This window comes from Embiotoca jacksoni, unplaced genomic scaffold, assembly GCF_022577435.1.
Source record: "Embiotoca jacksoni isolate LCO1_2020_lvr unplaced genomic scaffold, fEmbJac1.0.p SCAF_4, whole genome shotgun sequence".
Classification (NCBI taxonomy): Eukaryota; Metazoa; Chordata; class Actinopteri; family Embiotocidae; genus Embiotoca; species Embiotoca jacksoni.
Window position 1 is genome coordinate 20,293,584 of NW_027185392.1, and position 18,063 is coordinate 20,311,646.

General features: G+C 40.5%; 1 protein-coding gene across 1 annotated transcript in view; it reads left to right on the forward strand.

The window, feature by feature from the left end:
• The window catches only part of LOC138208799 (voltage-dependent T-type calcium channel subunit alpha-1I-like), a 139,823-nt gene extending 125,476 nt beyond the window's left edge, over positions 1–14,347 (forward strand). Inside the window, exons 33-36 of the mRNA XM_069166920.1 lie at positions 2,818–2,952; positions 4,545–4,719; positions 7,715–7,929; positions 9,991–14,347. Of these exons, the coding sequence (XP_069023021.1) occupies positions 2,818–2,952; positions 4,545–4,719; positions 7,715–7,929; positions 9,991–10,659 (1,194 nt within the window). The 3' untranslated portion in view covers positions 10,660–14,347. The remainder of the gene's footprint in view (positions 1–2,817; positions 2,953–4,544; positions 4,720–7,714; positions 7,930–9,990) is intronic.
• The last annotated feature ends 3,716 nt before the right edge of the window (positions 14,348–18,063 follow it).

Below are 18,063 nucleotides of genomic sequence, written 5' to 3' on the forward strand. Positions count from 1 at the left end.
AACAATGGAAAGGGGGTCACTACGACAAAACACGCCATCGGCACCATCCCCACTCTGTATTTTTCCATTTAGTTTTGCTTGCCCTGACCCTGTTACGTCTCCATACTGCCCCGACACCACCCTCACTGATCATGTGAATAGTAAACCTTGGAGACACGTTGCTTTCATTTCTCAGGATGTACACAACCAATACTCCAAACAGACGCAGGATACGTGAGGCAGCCATTGTGTTCACATGAATGCGTAGTTGAAAACAAAAACATCTTCGGCCACAGAGCTACGGAGCTTTAATGGACAGCAGGGAAGGGGGACATTGCCATTTAGAGGACAATTATATAAAAAAGTGCACGAATGTTCTCAGTATTTCCATCATAGAAGGAACATATTTATGCTTGAGAGGTCTGGGTACATTGACCTGAAAGAAAATGGGTCCCTTAACGTACTTATGTATGCTTCCACTCAGTGACAAGCCTTCATGCTCCAAAAAAAAAACAAGCTTTATACTCTAAAACCAACACCTGCAATCTGCTGTTGTTTCGAGTAATCCTCTCGTACATCAGCTCTTTCAGTCTTCATTAAAATCATGTTTGTGGAATAAACATATCCAGTGTTTTTGTGTGTGAAATGCAAAGTGAGAGTAAGTAGCATGTGTATATAAAGCCCGTGGTCATACCATATTATATTAGTCATAGTGTGTGTGTGTGTGTGTGTGTGTGTGTGTGTGTGTGTGTGTGTGTGTGTGTGTGTGTGTGAGCGCGTGTGTGTGAGCGCGTGTGTGTGAGCGCGTGTGTGTGTGCAGGTCTGTGCTTGCCCCAGATATGTTCACAAAAGCCTCCTTTAATTTAAATGATACTATCAATGTCATGCCAAAGTGATGACTTAATGAAATCATGGCGGTTAACCGTCAGAGGGTCAAAGGGGGAGAGACACACTTTGTATTAATCTTGTAGATGTATCCAGCACACACACACACACACACACACACACACACACACACACACACACACACACACACACACACACACACACACACACACAGATACGTCCATATCCCCCAGCCAATGAGATTGAACATGTAGATGAATGTACATGAATCCACACCATCTTCCATTTCCCCAGGTTGTTTGTATTCAGCTCAGTTCACTGACAGTATTGTTATTTACGTGTGTACCGATTGTATCTCCAGACAGAAACTCACGAGAAGCCTTTCAACGTATAAATAATCCTAAAAATGTTCGAAAGCTTTGGAATTTACAGTTGTTTTTTTTAACCACCGAAACTCCATCTTCTTCACTGTTGTTTTGGGGTCTCCGCCCAACAAACTAAAATACTTAATTTGAGCAGTTTGTTTTTTCAAATGAACGATTCCAATAGATTTTCATAAATGATATGAATAGAAATCATCTAATCTTTCAAGGTGTCAAGATTTATAAAAGAAGTCTGCATAAAAAAAGGTTTGTGTGCCAGAGATGGAGCTAAAGCCAAATTCTGATGTATATGAAATATTTTTAAAACGATTTTCACTGTTTAATCCCAGTAAGGTGAGATGAAGGTCACTTTGATGGTCTTGTAATATATATGCAAATGAGCAATGAATGTTGGGATTACATTTTAATCAAGACATGGTACACAACTTTAATAAAGTTCCCATAGCTACGGAATTGCTGTGCTCAGTGTGTTCAATATGTGAAGGACTAACTGACAAAATCTCATTTTTATCCCTCAAAGATGTATGTTATATGCACTTAAACTGTTTTTTTCCAGTTTTCATCTGACTTTATTCCTTTCAAAATAAAATCAGACACAGTTAATATACAAATTAAATGTGTTTCTAAGATAGTAATAGCTTCAGTACATCTAATATTGCATATGGGTCAGATGTCAAAATTAGCTCAATATTTTCTCTGCCTTTTACAATCATGCCACGTCTCTCTCAAAGGTCCAATCACGCTTTTCACCACCAAATGATTTACACACATGTGCCTCACAAGTGAATGTACATCAGTCTCGCATAAGAACTAAAACCAATTTCAGATCAGGTGACTGCCTGGTTTCCACCTGATATATGCTCAAGCTGCACATTACATTTCAATCTATGGTGATGTGAGCTTGTGTCTCATATGAGTCACAGCAGCATATGCTATTGATGTGCTTTACATATCAGGATGCATGTGAAGAAGTTTGACCTAACTGGGTAGCTTCTACGTACATACATAACTCCTTCACCCAGAACCTCTGTGGTGAGATTGTTCAATCAGATCAAATTTAATTTACATGGCGTTTGGCTGGAATGCAAATGTGCTCAAATGTAATGTGACCAACTTTTCTCATACAGTACACATCTGTTTTTTCTCTTTCTCTGTCCTACTCGTCCTATCTTTTCTTATTTGTTTCTATTCCCTCAGAACTAAGCAGTTAAATCTACAATTCATTATTTATTCTGCTCTCCTTAATGTGAGTTTAAAATGTGATGGGACTTTTTTTATTTTTAAACCATTGAAACATTATATATGAATGTTGGTAACCCTGGAAGCATCAAGCATTTTAAAAATGTTGGTTAAACATATCTATTTGGCAATACAAACGGTGCTGTATTCATATAAATGTAATGCATGTACTCTAAGTATTCTAAAATGAAAAGCGTGAAATGCCATTTTTTCATGTGAAGTTTTCATTTGGGTATTGATCCAGTCTTTAAAGGATGATATAATTCGTACATTCAGTACGGCCTATAATCTTACTCCCTAAAATACACTATGCAATCTGTGGACAAACTATTACTGAAATGTGACTGGTCACTGCGTGTTTGTGGGACAGATCCGACTGGCGGAGGTGGAGCAGGCATCGCTCATGTCGGAGCAGCTGTCAGACAAGTCTTCGTCTCCGGCTCTGCCCGATGACCTGAGCCTGGATGAACACAGCAGCTACCAGCTGCTGCTCAGTGAGAGCCAGGTATACTCACACAAAAAAACACACGTAGACTTACGGCATGTACTGTACTCGCATCACACTCACTCATCTTGATGATACGCAGGCCATGCGATAAAATACGCTTCTGCACACAAACACAAAACATGTTGAAGCTTTGTAAAAGTTTAATATTCTTGTCGGTGTCTATAAATTTAATTATATTCAGTGCAATTTAAATAACAACATAAATCATCTTAGGGCATGTTTGACATTCAAATATAGATGAGATATCCTGCCGACACGTTGACGTATTCATTGTGCAGCCCAGCACAGGGGGTATGAACAGAGAAGGTTGGGATTCTAGGAATAAGCCCTGAGAAGTGTAACCATTAGATTACTTGTTATTAACAGGGAGGATGGCCCACTGAGATCATTAATCAATACAATATAATTTATCAATGAGCGGCACAGTTCTGATATTTCAGAGCCGTGATCAAGGCCATAGATTGTAACAAGTCTGATAAAGGATCATTGAGTCGGACACACGAGGCTAACATATTCAACTAAACAACTAGTCTGCCCGTGCCTGCACTCTCTGTTACCAGGGGATGGAGGGGAGGGATGTCGGCTTAACAAGAGGGATGTTCTTTGGTCATTTTGCTAACAAGAGAAATGGAATCACCTACCGAGTAATACAAAAATGCACATTAGCTGTAACCACTCATACACACAGATAGTTATCTTCAGGGCTTTAAGGAGTCACAAATGTCGTCATCACCTCCCTTCCATCTTGCTAATCATCATTAATTACTATTTACATGCTTTACTGCCTGATTAAAACACTGCCTCCCACTGTGTTCTTGATATGGGCATACTGGGATGTGTGTGTGTGTGTGTGTGTGTGTCTGTGTGTCTGTGTGTGGGCGTGTGGGCGTGTGTGTGTGTGTGTGTGTGTGTGTGTGTGTGTGTGTGTGTGTGTGTGTGTGTGTGTGTGTGTGTGTGTGTGTGTGTGTGTGTCTGTGTGTCTGTGTGTGGGCGTGTGGGCGTGTGTCTGTGTCTGCGTGTGTGTCTGTGTGTGTGTGTGTGCGTGCGTGCGTGTGTGTGTGTGTGTGTGTGTGTGTGTGTGTGTGTGTGTGTGCGTCTGCGTCTGCGTGTGCATCTGTGTGTGTGTGTGTGTGTGTGTGTGTGTGTGTGTGTGTGTGTGTGTGTGTGTGTGTGTCTGTGTGGGCGTGAGCTTTTATATCTCCATCTTCCCATGAACACTCATGCTCTCTGCTCACAGTGGCTCCACCTGGCCTGTTTCATCACTGTGAGACTGAACACCAGTTTATTTGATCCAGTTTACAACCAACAACAACCGCCAAGCCATCTGAAGCTTTGAAGCCTGCCCTTACGTTCTTTTTACCACGTTCAGTTTTGATCAGACTTGTTTGAAAGGATAAAGGAAGGGACATGAAAAGGCAAACAAACCGTACTCAGATTTCCATCATGGCAAGAGGAAATGCAATGCTTTAGTTTGACATCGTTCTTGCTCCAGTGAACATCAGTGCACCTGATATCATCAATGTTTTCTCTTTCACTCACTCCTCTTCCTTCAATTTTGCTCTTATTTTTTTTCCCCATCTGGCTCTCAGAGGGGCAACAATGACTCCCGCAGTTCGGATGAGTTGCCCACCAAAGGGGGCTACAGAGGGCTTCGTACCTCCAGCTCGGGGAGTGAGGAGGGTGTCCAGGAGTTGTTTGAGGTGGGCATCCATCCTCAGTCCAGTCCTCCCTCGCTGGAGCAGCAAAGCCCGGCAAATTGCAAAGGTAAACATGATGATAGAGAACATGAAATATACTGTATTGTATGAATGCACATCATGTATCTGGTAGCATAAACAACAAAATAGCCACCCATTGTTTGTCAAAACCACCTACAGTATGTGAATCAATACTTTGCAAATAAGCATCAATAAATGTAATTTGTAATCCTTAAAAGTGTCATAAATCGAACCCATTTTTGATGCTATTAATATTTGACATTTTTCATGCAATACCAATTTGTTGTATTTACATTCAGTATTTAGCTCTGTGTAGTAGACCAACCTGGTGTCACGGAAAATAGACACACCTGTCCACTGCAGCAAAACGTGAGATACCTAAGCTTGGCGCTATAAGCGTGGAAGTTACACGTTTTCCTGTAGTGGACGAAAATGAAACCTACTGCATGCTTTGAGTCATGTGATTTACTATTTTAAATTTTTTTGCAAAAACTCGTGGTTGGGGGTAACTAAATAAACACATGCTTAGGGTTTGTGATAAAAAAAAAAAAAACATGGTTGGGGTTCGGAAACAAGTCTGAATTTGAACCTCCTCGTCCCAGACGTCCGTGACTAACCTAGTTTGCTTTTATTGTCGAAGAAGCCTCTGAAAACGAGGTGTGTGTGTGTGTGTGTGTGTGTGTGTGTGTGTGTGTGTGTGTGTGTGTGTGTGTGTGTGTCAATATGTCGTACTAATCCTGATCTCTCATCAAATATTTATCTCCACTGTCTGTATTTTTTATTTGCAGATTAGTTTTAAATGTTATTAATAGATCAAGAAGCAGAAGATGAGGTCAGGCCGTTGCTCAAAAGCTGCAGGCTGCACAACTCTAACTTTTTTTTATCCTAACTGCTCTGTTCTGTCGTCCGTAAAACTGCTCGTGCTATTCACACCCTCAAATAAGACTGCAGTTGTTTGTTGCATGTTGAACAATTACTGACTAAATTCGTACATGTTTGGCTTGTGTAGCTGCGCTATAAACAGATGAAGCAGTTGCTCCTCTGATGTATTTCTGACGGAGGAGCTGTGATCTGTAGTGTTGATTCACAGTAGAATTTGTGGTCTTTTTCTTTGCTCATTTTAAGTAATGAGTGAACACAGAGTGCCTCCAGAAACAAGAGTGGGAAACTGACTTCATTATGCATTTCTAACTGAATATGTTGGTAAGTTATTTTGCTTTATTTCTCTCCGGCCACTGACCACTGTGGAGCAATATTTCTGCAAATGGGCCCCTTTTTGTTTGTATCCCATGCACAGTCACAACCACTGCTGCCAGGTTAAAGCTGTTACACAGACCCAGAGTCAGTGACGGTACCAGGTCAAAAAAATCATGTACAGCAGCTGTGTGCCAGCAAAGGTTGGAAAGTTGAGTACGGCTAGCCAGCAAACATGGTTGTAAACAATGCAGATTACTGCAATACAAAAGTCTTGATACAAAATTTAGATTTTCAAAAATGATTTCATTTAACATGTTTAATTAGACCTTAAGGAGATGCACAGTGTTTTAGTGAGAAACACTGAATTTAAAAGTAAATGTGTTTGTTTTGTTCTATGAGTTACCCCAGGGTACCGGTTGGATAACAAACAATTGAGGCTGATCAAATTTTTAAACACTTGTGTGTGCAGTCACGTAGTTAATGTAAGTCACAAAAACATCATAGGTGCCAACGCTTTTGTCCTGTATATATTGCTGTAAAAAAAATGATTTTCCTTTTCGTAAATTTAACTTTTCGTCGATAATTTTTCATCCAACAGCAGTCAAATGGTTCAGTTGAATCGCTCACATCAACCAGTCATGTTACATTTCATCGGTGTCCCCTGTTATCAGTGTTCTTTGTGACCCCCTCGACCCTCTGATGGTGAACCGCCATGATTTCATTAAGTCATCACTTTGGCAGGACATTGATAGTATCATTTAAATTAAAGGAGGCTTCTGTGAACGTATCTGGGGCAAGCACAGACCTGCACGCACGCACACACACACACACACGCACACACACACACACACACACACACACACACTCACATTTCACATTCCACACAGCTGATTGGCTTCCACTTCAATTAAAGATGTGATAGATGAGGCCAGGCGTGAGGCACGCACAGAGATGTTAATGAATGACATGTTACGGTATGCTGATGGCTCACCACCCCCAGCCCCACCCCCTCGTAACGTGACCGTCATCACCACAACAGATGGAGCGATAAATGGCAAAGTCATCTCATCACAGTCTGTCGAAGGCACAATGTCACTGAAAACACAGAAGGTGTTCACGAGGTTTCCTTGCTGCCAACAAAACTACTTTTTAACTATAACTTCTGTAAGTAGGGAATGCTGCTGGAGGTCTCATTTGGAGCAAAATGTTCCACTTTATGACTTTCATTTTATGATAATATCCCTTGTAAGAAAAGAAAAAACTTCACCACTGTTTTTATCTTAAGTTGGTCAACATTGTAGAAACAGATACAAGAAAACAATATAAGCAGCATCAAAAATAATAAACCTCATCAATGCAGTCGTCTTTGTTCTTGTAATGCACACTTCGCAGGTTTCCTCAGAAATTGATCAAACATCAAATCCAAATGGTTCAATCCAACTAGCAGCTTCATAAAAATAAACTGAATGTGCATATTAATATACTAACTGACATACTAACATCTCTGATCTAGATTAAGCTCAGATATAGAGGTGTGTATCATCTGCATAGAGGTGGAAATAGACCTAAAACAGTTTCCAGTTCGACAATAACATACTACTATCCTGTCTGCAATGGTATTGTTGAGTTAGTGTGCAGGATCATCTTGCACTGCGGTGCTTGAAAGCATTCAGTGACCGTGTTTGATGTCTAGTAATTGTCTACATGCTAAAGGTTAGAGGAGGCATTTCCATCCTGACAATGAATGATGGGGGGAGATGGAAACAACAAAGTACGCTGAAATAAACAAATGTATGAACACTAGCAGAGACGAAGCTGTCTTTAACTGCAACCTCTATTTTCAGATGGCGATGGAGGAAGTTGCAGTGAAGGTGGGGGTGGATCTTCACCTAAATTCCACCTACCAGCAGATTTCTTCCACCCAGCTGCTGCAGCTCATCCAGAGAGCCCTGGGAACGGAGTTAGCCCAGGAGACAGAGGGCCATCCAGGTTGGCCTCCCCAGCCTCCTGGGCCTCCCTCCGCTCACCCGGAGCCAACAGCAGGCCCCTGACCTCGCAGGTATTATAAGCAGATGAATGAATTCATTTGTAGCTGGATGGACAGACGAGGATTGACATCAGAGAAGTGATGGAACAGCGTAAAGAGATCATTCTGAATGCTTGTTCAGTGAACCAAAGTTGTCATGTATCAAATACACATCATGTAGTCTGAATAGTTTTGCCAAAGGATGTAAAATCCAGAGTAACTTTGTGAGTGCAAATAAGGTGAGTTGGAAACCTGATTTTGTAACGAGTCTTAATGTGTGGCTACACAGTAACAAAGACACAAATCACCGACACAAAATATTGACTTTAATGATATTATTACAGCTACAGTAACTGAGGTGCAAAAGCACTTGATTTAATCAGAAATCAACACTTGAAGTGGAGATATGTGTGAAAGAGAAAATCCCTGTGGCCCATTATTAAGACACTAAACATGTAGGAATTGCTTCTGCACCTCAGATCTAAGTGCTCTCATCATTGTATGTCACTTACAGCTTTCTACTGATGTTCTACTGTTCTGTCAAAGTCAAGAGAAGTTATTGCATCCTCATTGAAACTAACACCTCCCCTCTGTTGGCTCCAGCATGAAACAAAAAAGAACGGAAAGCCCCTTATTTGAGTTATTCTTCTTTGTAACCATGGAGACAGATTTCCCCTTCTTTCTCCCCTACCTGTTTGGTTTGTTTAGCTCATGCCTGAGTGCCTCTGTGATCCTCAGCTGCTTCAGTAATGCTCTGCGGCACTCAGCTAATTAGCCTGGCCAGCCCTGAGTCTGATACCGACTCTGCGCACTGTTCTTGGCTCGTGCTCTTCACATTCTCTCGCTCTCGCTTTTCTTCTATTTCCCTTATCTCTCCATGCCTTCTCCATGGCATATCCCCTCTTGTTCCACTGCCTTTTTATTATTTTTCCTTCAGTCCTTTCATTTCTCCCTTTTCATAATCCCTTTTAACTTCCCCGTGGTCTTGTATAATGACAACATGACAGTAACAGTGCCAAGATTAAGAATAATAACAAAAACCTGGCTTCCTATGTAACAGTTTGCTGTATGACACATTGGGTGGGTTACTCCAATCAGGATGAACTTTAAATCACAATCATTTCCTATTTGTTTCATTTTATAATTTACATATTTTGTAAACCTTAAATGCTGTGCTGTTGCTCCATTATTTTCAACATTGATCTCTGTTGAACTTTAAACTGTAAGGGTTTAAAGGTAAAAGAAAATAGCAGTCTGGGATAAAAACAAAAAATCGTGAAGAATTCAATATGGGGGAGTTTTGTTAATGCAAAGTTTCCATTTTTAAGGCCATATAGGAATAATCTGAATTTAAGTGTAAACAAAATATGAGGGTGGATACAAAATGTACAAGACTGCACCTGTTGCCCACAAATGGTGCAAAGCATCATGAGCTAAGAAATAACATTCGTGAGTAAGTACTCATTTAAGTTTTGTCGCTTTATTAAAATCAGCACTCGAGTTACACATACTTTTGTGAGAAGTGGTCTGGGTGTGTCTGCTATTTCTCCGTGGACATGACCAGATGGGCGGTCATCCAATTTTGTGTTAAACTCTGGAAATAGACAACGGAGACCCTTTAAATGCTTCAAGAAGCCTGTGACAATGAAGCATTGGGCCTGGAGAGGTGTTTTGAGAGACATTCACGTTTCCGAGGCAGAACATCCAAAACCAAAATAGGCGCATTAACGTCAGGCGTGCAACCAGGTGGGTTTTATTTTACAGTCCAACAACACAGTCGTCGCTCTCCATCACCACTACCCGCCAGATTTGGCTCCCTGCCACTTCTTAGTGTTCCCCAATAATTTGTCAAAAACTTCGATCTGCTCAAGTTTCAGGTGCGTAAAGAAATCGCAGACGCTGATGCTCACAAAAGCATGTGCAACTCAGGTGCCAATTTTGATCAAGGGATGAAACGGACTAAAAGTTAAAAGAGTTAAAAGAGTGTGAGGTGTAGTTACAAGTAAGACATAAATCTTTCTTTTTTGAGGTTTTAAACTAAAATTCCACTTTGGTTGACATAATAATAACAAAATCATGATCTTCTCTGTCCAGCACCCATCCCACAGCGATTCCTCCCTGGCCACAGGCAGTTCAGAGGGCAGCCTGCAGACCACACTGGAAGAAGGGCTTAGCTTCAGCGTCTCCCCTCCTCGAGATCTGAATCTCCCCATGCCTCTCCTGTGCCCTCTCCCCAGCCACCCATTACACCCCCAGGAACAGACCACAGGAGACCAGGGTCACTCTTTATTAAAGAGACGCAGCACTTCTTTTACCCTCCAAGCCACCCAGAGGAGCCAGAGGAGTCAGAGCAGCAGTGGAGGTGGCAGCACCAGCCCCGGCTGCCCCCGACAGGACTCCGTGGACCCCTCGGATGATGACGTGTGCACGGGGATGGTGAGAGATGGCTGCCGCCAGACCTTCAACAGTGAACACTTGTCAGAAACATTGAACAGCCTCTCACTGACGTCACTGCTCACCCCGGGCTCTCTGGCACCCCCACTGGTTAAGAAATGTAACAGCACGGGCTCACTGGACCAAGCCAATTTGTCTGTCCGGAGTAAAGATGGCCGCCACTTCTACGGCATAGATGTCCATGGATTCTTGTCCAACCCATGGACAGAAGGAAGGGCAAGAAGTGAAGAGGCTGAAAGTGGTATCACGGGCTTCAGCATGAAAAGCAGCACTCGGCCCACAGACACAAGCTCCAGGAAAAAAAGATGAAACACTTGTTGCCTCTCCGTAGTGGAACTCTTCAAGCATTTGCATTTCTGGACCTTGAACAGAACAGGGAGAGACTGTGAATACATGTCCTGTGAACCAGATTCAGAACTTCTCTTTCTTCTTTGAGTCGTCTGTTCTCTCTCTCTCTTTCGTCCTCAGATTTGTCTACGTAGGATCAGTCATTTCTCAAAAGATAACAGTCGCTTCTGAGTTTTGACATGCTTTCTTTCCCACGGGACATGTGATTGCTCTTTGATAGGTCTTAACACTAATGAAAAGAGGCTTAGCATTTTAGCATTACCAGGATTCAGCCTTGAAAAATATGGCCGTCCTGGGCTCCTGGGCTGTATTTGAGCCATCTTGACAGAATGTTCAGAAAGCCATTTGAGAGAAACGCCTGAAAATAGCTCTGATTGATGAACATTACAAAGGTAATGTTATTTAGATGGCAGGAACAAGGCTTGCTTGACCCAATGTGCCCTGAACCTTTGTTTAAAACCTGTTGTCAGTACTGGAGAGATGGCAAACTCTGAAGGTTCTTTTAGGAAGAACTGAGCTTTGTACAGGTGTTTTTTTTTTCCGGTTTTTTTTTCATTGTTTTTTTTTTTTCATATCCATTGGTAACAGTAGCATCAACCTTTTTGTTTTCTCTCTAGCAGCTTTGTGAGTAATGGAAAATTGAAAGGTTAGCTATACTGTATTTTTATTTTGTTTTGTTTTGTTTTTTAACAACTTCAAGATATTGAAGTTGTGTGAATGTAGACGTGTCTGTCTTCATTTGTGAGAAAGAGGGAGACCCAGACAAGCAAGAAGCCCGGCTCATCTGAAAATTGACAAAGAGCCTCTTTGAAAAGAACAATGGATATGTGACTGCTGCTGACAGTACTTTACATTTGGGTAGTGAGTGGAAGCATTGGCCACTTTCGGAGTGGACTCTTTTTGCTTTCTTTATACCCATGAAAGGGCTAAAATGTATTGAGTGCAGACCTGGGCCAAATACTATTGGCAAATAATGCTTTGCTACCTAACACAGTATTTGAAAATGTCTGTTAGGTGTATCCATGTATTTAACAAGCTTCACTGATGCTAGTAATATAATTATATAAGAGTAATGTTTTGCTGAAGTGAGCACTGACTTGTGAGACTGGAAGTCTTAAGAACTACCTAGAAGCTGTATGTAACTGTTAACAAAAAATAGAAAGAAAATAAATTAGGTTACCACTGTAAACACATTAAGAGTTTCTTATGATCTAGGTGGTAGTGTTTCCTGCAGGGCACAAACATTCTTTGTAAAGCAGAGGGAAACAAAGCATGAAAAAAAAAATTCAATATAAAAAGCACATTGATGCAATGCGATTTTTGCTGAATTCTTCAGCTTCTCCCTCAGTGCAACACACTAACAGCATCTATCAGACAGTTGTTGAATACAACTTGCAGATGAATATTGATAGTTGAACAATATGTAGCTCTGCCTACAAACTGCAAAAGAGCTAACAAACTTAATAAGTCTCTGCAGATGAAGAAAATAAGTGTTTGTTTCCTTTCCCAAGTGGCTCAAAGATGCTGCTGAGAATGTTCCTCTATCAAAATATTTCAGTGAGTAATTTTCCACTGACATGCTCACTACCTAGGGATCAACCCTGCCACAGGGCACTGTAACCGTTTTTGTCATTGCTGAGATTATGCTGACTGATTTCTTTTCTTTTTTCAAAGATTCTTACCAAACTCAATTTACTGCCATCCCAACACCATGCTGACCACTGAATAAAACATTAATATTGAAGTATTGTCAGCTGTTTACCACAGCAGGAGAGAAAAAAAACAAGATTTCTCAAAAGTGAAGTTAAAATGATGAAATCACTTTCAATTTAATTGTATTTACATAGCACCAATTCACAATATAAGTCACCTTAGGGCACCTGTCACTGTTAAGTCCTTACAACAGAAGCTCAACTACAATAATAGAGAGGAACCCAGCAATTTAACAATTCCCACGAGTGATAGCTTGAAGAAAGAACTCTCGAAAAAACTTCAGGTATAAAACCTGTGACATCAGGAGGGAAAAACTCCCTTTTAACAGGAATAAACCTCGGACGGAACCAGAGTCAGAGGCGGGTGACCCTCTGCCTCAAACAGTTGGGGTGATTGGAGAGAGAAAAGAACAGCATAGAAAGACATAAAAAAAGCACAGCATTGAGCTACAATGAAATACAAAATAATAAACATTGAGTAGGTTGCTGGTGGCAGTATCCAAGGAATAATGTAAAGAAAGAGGCATACTGTATGCTTGGAGAGCAAAAGAGAACAGCAAATTACAGCAGGTTACCATAAAATAAACTACTGATATCATAGTCCTGTGTATCTATATTAACTACGATTTGTTACTGGGGGTTAGTGTGTAAGAGCCCTTCCTGATTAGGTACGATCGATCTGTCCGCAACATGCTGTACTAGACTATGGGCTCTGACATGTTCAAGTACGGTACAGAGTAGCACGTGTGGAAGCACCCTAAAGAATAACAAAACTTTAAGCTCTATTAATTGTTAGTGTAACCTTGCTATGTCGTAGTTTGAACACATTCCCCTGTCTTTAAATTGGCACTGCTTTAGCAGAGCCACATCTTGAGTTCCATGTCATCTGTATAAGCCCATGTATGAGTGCCCTGGCGCAGGGCTAATTGAGATATAGTTTTTATGTCACCTGCCCGTCCCTTGTTATAGTCACCAAGAAGCCCCAATGCAACTCTTCAGAGCAGATATTTGCTCATATACATGTACTTCAAGTGTAACTCAGCAGAGCAGGATGCCAAACGTGTGCATTAGAAACCCGTGCTGTATGGTCCTCTATGTCCAGTCAGATTACAAGGAAGTCAGAACAGTTTTGGTTTGCTGCATCAAACCAAAAGAAATATTTGACTCAGGTCTGCTTGAGTGTAGCAAGATTTTAGAAAGTAGCCAATGCTATGGCAAGCAATGTGGTCCAAAATGATGTAGTTTGTGACTTTGAGCACTTGTTTGTCACTTTGACAAATTGTGAAGACCCATCATATAATATAGTTGTATCACAATCTTTGAAATCCCAACCAGGTAGACCTCAGGTGGACCTATATGCACGCAGACACAGCATCATATAGTGGACACACCACACACAATGACGCACACGTTATCACACACACACACAGACAGCCACAAATATACAAAGATGTCAACGTCAAAACACTGCGGGATGTTTCTGTAGTTGTTTGAGGTGAGACAGTAGAAACCTCAGTATTTATCTATTTCTCTACTTTGTCTTCATCCTCTCCTTATTCTCTTTCAATTGTATTATCTTCCTTCCACAGGGAAGCTAGAGTATTAAATGATTATTGACTACCCCACCTCAATTCGAGATATGCAATATGCTACAGTAGATGTACAGTTAGATGTATGAGACTCGTATAGATAGGCAATATGGTGAGAGAAGATTATATTTATGAATTCATGTATTAGATTCAAATGTCAACATGATTCAAAGGTCACTGAAAGGATGATGTATTCATGTATTCCAGAGTGTGTATTCTCTCTTTTTCCCTTCATCTCCTCAACCCGATATTTTGTTTCACAAAATGCATGTTTTTAGTTTGTTTTTTTTCTGTTTTCTTAAATGTCATTCTAGTGTCATATAAAAGTGAGATAGCTTTTCAACGAAAGTCAGACTCCTGAAGTTCTTTCAAAATGTTGTGTGCTTAACGTTTTTCCTGTTTTGTTCTTCAAGGTTGTGTCAATTCTATTGTCAGTAGTATGGATGATAATATCTGGAATAATTGTTAGGGACATGTGAGTGAAATTAGATCAGGCCGAATGAAAAACTTTGCCCGAGGGCCGAACGTTATTTTTTTTTTTCATGAAATGTTTTCACCTTGTGTTTAACTTGAAAAATGAACTTTTCTAATTTACTAATATAGATTTGTACCTCCATGCTTCTGAAAAAAACATATGCTATCCACCTAAGGGCATATTTGACCAAAGCATCCACACAGCTACTCCATCAAAGGACCAGATGAAGAAGAGCACAACTCAGAAAAGCCTTTTAAAAAAAATCGGCACATTTAACTTGGTTTCTTTTCATACAGCTTCTAATTTTTCTCTGACTTCAATGCAGTGACCATCAAACACACCATGACAAACAAAAACCCACTCACTGCTGCTTTATAAGTTAATGATAGTGTATAGGTTTATGATTGGGTAATTGTTGTTATCATGCAACACAGTTGTGATCCTATATTCTCCTTTATGTTAGGTTGCTCCTTTGCGCCCAATTTCTATTATTGAAGGGCCATTGGAGCTACTCTTGCGTACCAAGTAATGGTGTTCCTGCACTAAAGATGCAAAAGGAAAATGTAAAGCTTTTCCCCTGCAGCAACTCATATGGAGTCGCTGCCCTTAGATGCAAGCAAAACACTACGCTGGTGATTTCTTGTAGCTGCACAAACATTGCCTCTGACACCTCTTATATTGCACAGCCAAGTGGTTTAGTACAGTATGTGTGGACGTTAACTCGATGTGCTTAAAGGCACCCAGCTTTTTCAAGCCCACTGTGAATGGTAGTTTCAGTCGGTGGAGCATTTTATAAGCTACTTGGCTTAGAAGGTAAATAGCCATACTGCACACTGTGAAATTTCACTAGCCCTGTATTTTAGGTGTTTCTTTTTTTTTTTCAGTTTTTCATTTTTCTTTCGGAATATGACCAACCAAAAGGTGTAAATATATCCATTCCTCAAACAGAGTTTGACAACAGACTGTGGAAATGGTCTCTACGCAGACTGCACCCTTGGATAATAGCAGCAAAAGTTCACCTAAGTTGATGTCTTTTCTCTTTCTCCCTCATTAAAGCGACAGGAAAAAGCAGCCACTAAAAGATTCAACACATCTGATCGTACCGGAGGAGCACAGAGCGTTTGATCCCTGATGACATATGTGGGTGGAAGAGCAGTGATCTGAATGGGTGAGGCAGCAACTTGAGTGAGAGCCCCTGAAGACAATCAAAATTATGTCTGACTGATTGTTCATAAATATGATTAATCCATGTGTTTCTGCTGGATAATTGTCAGCGAGCTTGAGAAATTGTTTTATCTAAACAGAGGTGGAAAAATAATGTTTCTTCTGGTGTTATTTACCAGAAGCTCCAGGTGCATTACTACTACCTTCTGTCCTGGAGTTGAAAGAGTTCAGCAACTGGGAATTGGGAAAAGATTTAACATAGCCAAGACACATTAGGATTGGTGAGCCAGCCAGTGACGGATACAATATAAAGCGAAACCTTGCAAAAATGGGAGTTTTTAAAAATTCCAAATGATTTTTAGAAGGTTATTGGAATATCATTTGTATAAACCTTGTGACCTCTGACCTTGGTCCACAGCTCCTTTTCTGAGCATTGTCATCGTGACCACTCTGATTACACTGTTGCATGTTGACCATGTTGAAGGTCTGCATTTGCCACTAAAATCATGGCTCATCAGCTTTACATTACATTTTAAGTTACTTGTGTTTGAGGCTGGACAGCAGCCGTCTGTATTCTGTGTGCTCGAGTTGCATGTTGAGATTTTTTCAATGTATGAAAAACAGTTTCCAAAGCAAGAAGATGGATTTGTTCTTGCTGAGGCTCATACACATCCAGGATGCACAGGAGCTGAGTGGCATAGCTTCATTTCCCTGGGAAGGAAACAGTGTCAGGTGGGCAAATGCACTGGTGCACAGGTGACCACAGGAATCTATTTATAGTCATTTGCATAGTAATTTATGGAAGGATTCAAGGCGGGGATTCACCTGTGGTCAATTTCATATTGATTGTGATGTATCAATGAAAGGTGAGCAGCACCTGATGTATGCCTGGTTTGAGATGATTTTGAAATGAGAAACATTGTTTGTCTATGTTCTTTTTAAGATTTTTGAGTACGCCATTTTGAGTATGAAAGCTGTGCAATCTTTTATACGAGGCCCCGGGTGGCCTGAAAAGTGTGGGCATGTGCCGGGTTTAGGTCTCAGTTTTAAGGCTTTAGTCGAGCGGACCCTGATCTGCACGTTGCCTGGGAAAAACTAAAAACAGATTTTGATCAAATTTGTAATCTGTCCAAAGAAGATTCAAGAGTAAATTAAAGTATTTTGAATGCTATATGGGTTTTATCCAGATAGGAGACACTAGTGGGGCCCTGGAGATTGACATTTTTGAAAGAGTTACTTGGAAATGAGGAAAATCCTTTAGCCTGCTGCAGAACTGCTCCAAATAAATGCATCATTGTGATACATGTATCGTGTTCAACTATTAATGATGGGGTGTTATGACTTCAACATTAAAGCATGTGGCTCTGGCTCAGATGGTGCTCTAACATTAGTTTGTGTTTGCTTTTTAGTATAGATGTAACAATGAAGTATGAAGCATATAAGATACACCTGTGTGACCCAGTTAGCTAATTAAGTAGCAGGTGTTGTGAATCTTTAAATACCTGCTTTTTAACATTTTCTCCTTCTTATCCAAAGATAAACTAACTGCAAAGTTTCTACACCTTGCACTATTCAATGTACCATTATTGCACACGCTGGTGACCTGTACATTTCAGGTACTTTGTCTGTCTTATTTAAGCTGCCGTGTTGAGAGATCTAGAACAATCTCTGTCTGTAATTATTCATGCAGGTTTATACTGCTTTGATATAAAATTCATTTCCCTGGAAGAAAATTAAATAACTATGAAGACAGCTGCCGGTGTTTACCACCAGCTCAGCAGACAGATTTCTAAACTGTCCCACCCCGGTGTCCACACACAATAAGAAATCATCTCTGCTGTCTTTTCTGCTTTACTTAATCCAAAGTGAAACCCTGGGACATAATCTCCCGGATAGATACGCAACTGTAGATTGTGAACAGAAGATTTGGGTTATTGCTTCATGTTTAATAATTGTCTTTCTACCCTCAAAAACTCTGACTGCTTTGGAACTCGTGCTGGATTTGAAAAACTCTGCAACCTGCTTTGGTCACTTGATTCTGTAACATGAAGAAGTTTTTGGGGATTGTTTAAAACATGGGATCTCAAAAACTGAACATCTGTGACTTGAGCAAAGTTAATTTCAATGGAAGATGCTACTGTAATATGACACAAGTAGTTAGGAATGGAATGTCAAACACCAACATTCATTTTTTTTCTAGCTCTGCAAACATTATGTTAATTACTTTATTTTCTTCAAAGCAAAAGTAGTCAGTCCAATACTTTGGTCCACACTGAAATATGTTAACAGCTACAATTGAATTATTATATATATGTTTATCTGAGGATGAGTCCTACACTGACTCTGGTGATCAGATAATTTTTCCTCTAGACCCACCATGAGGTTGGCATTTGTGGTTCTGAGTCGAAGCCCAATGGATGGATTG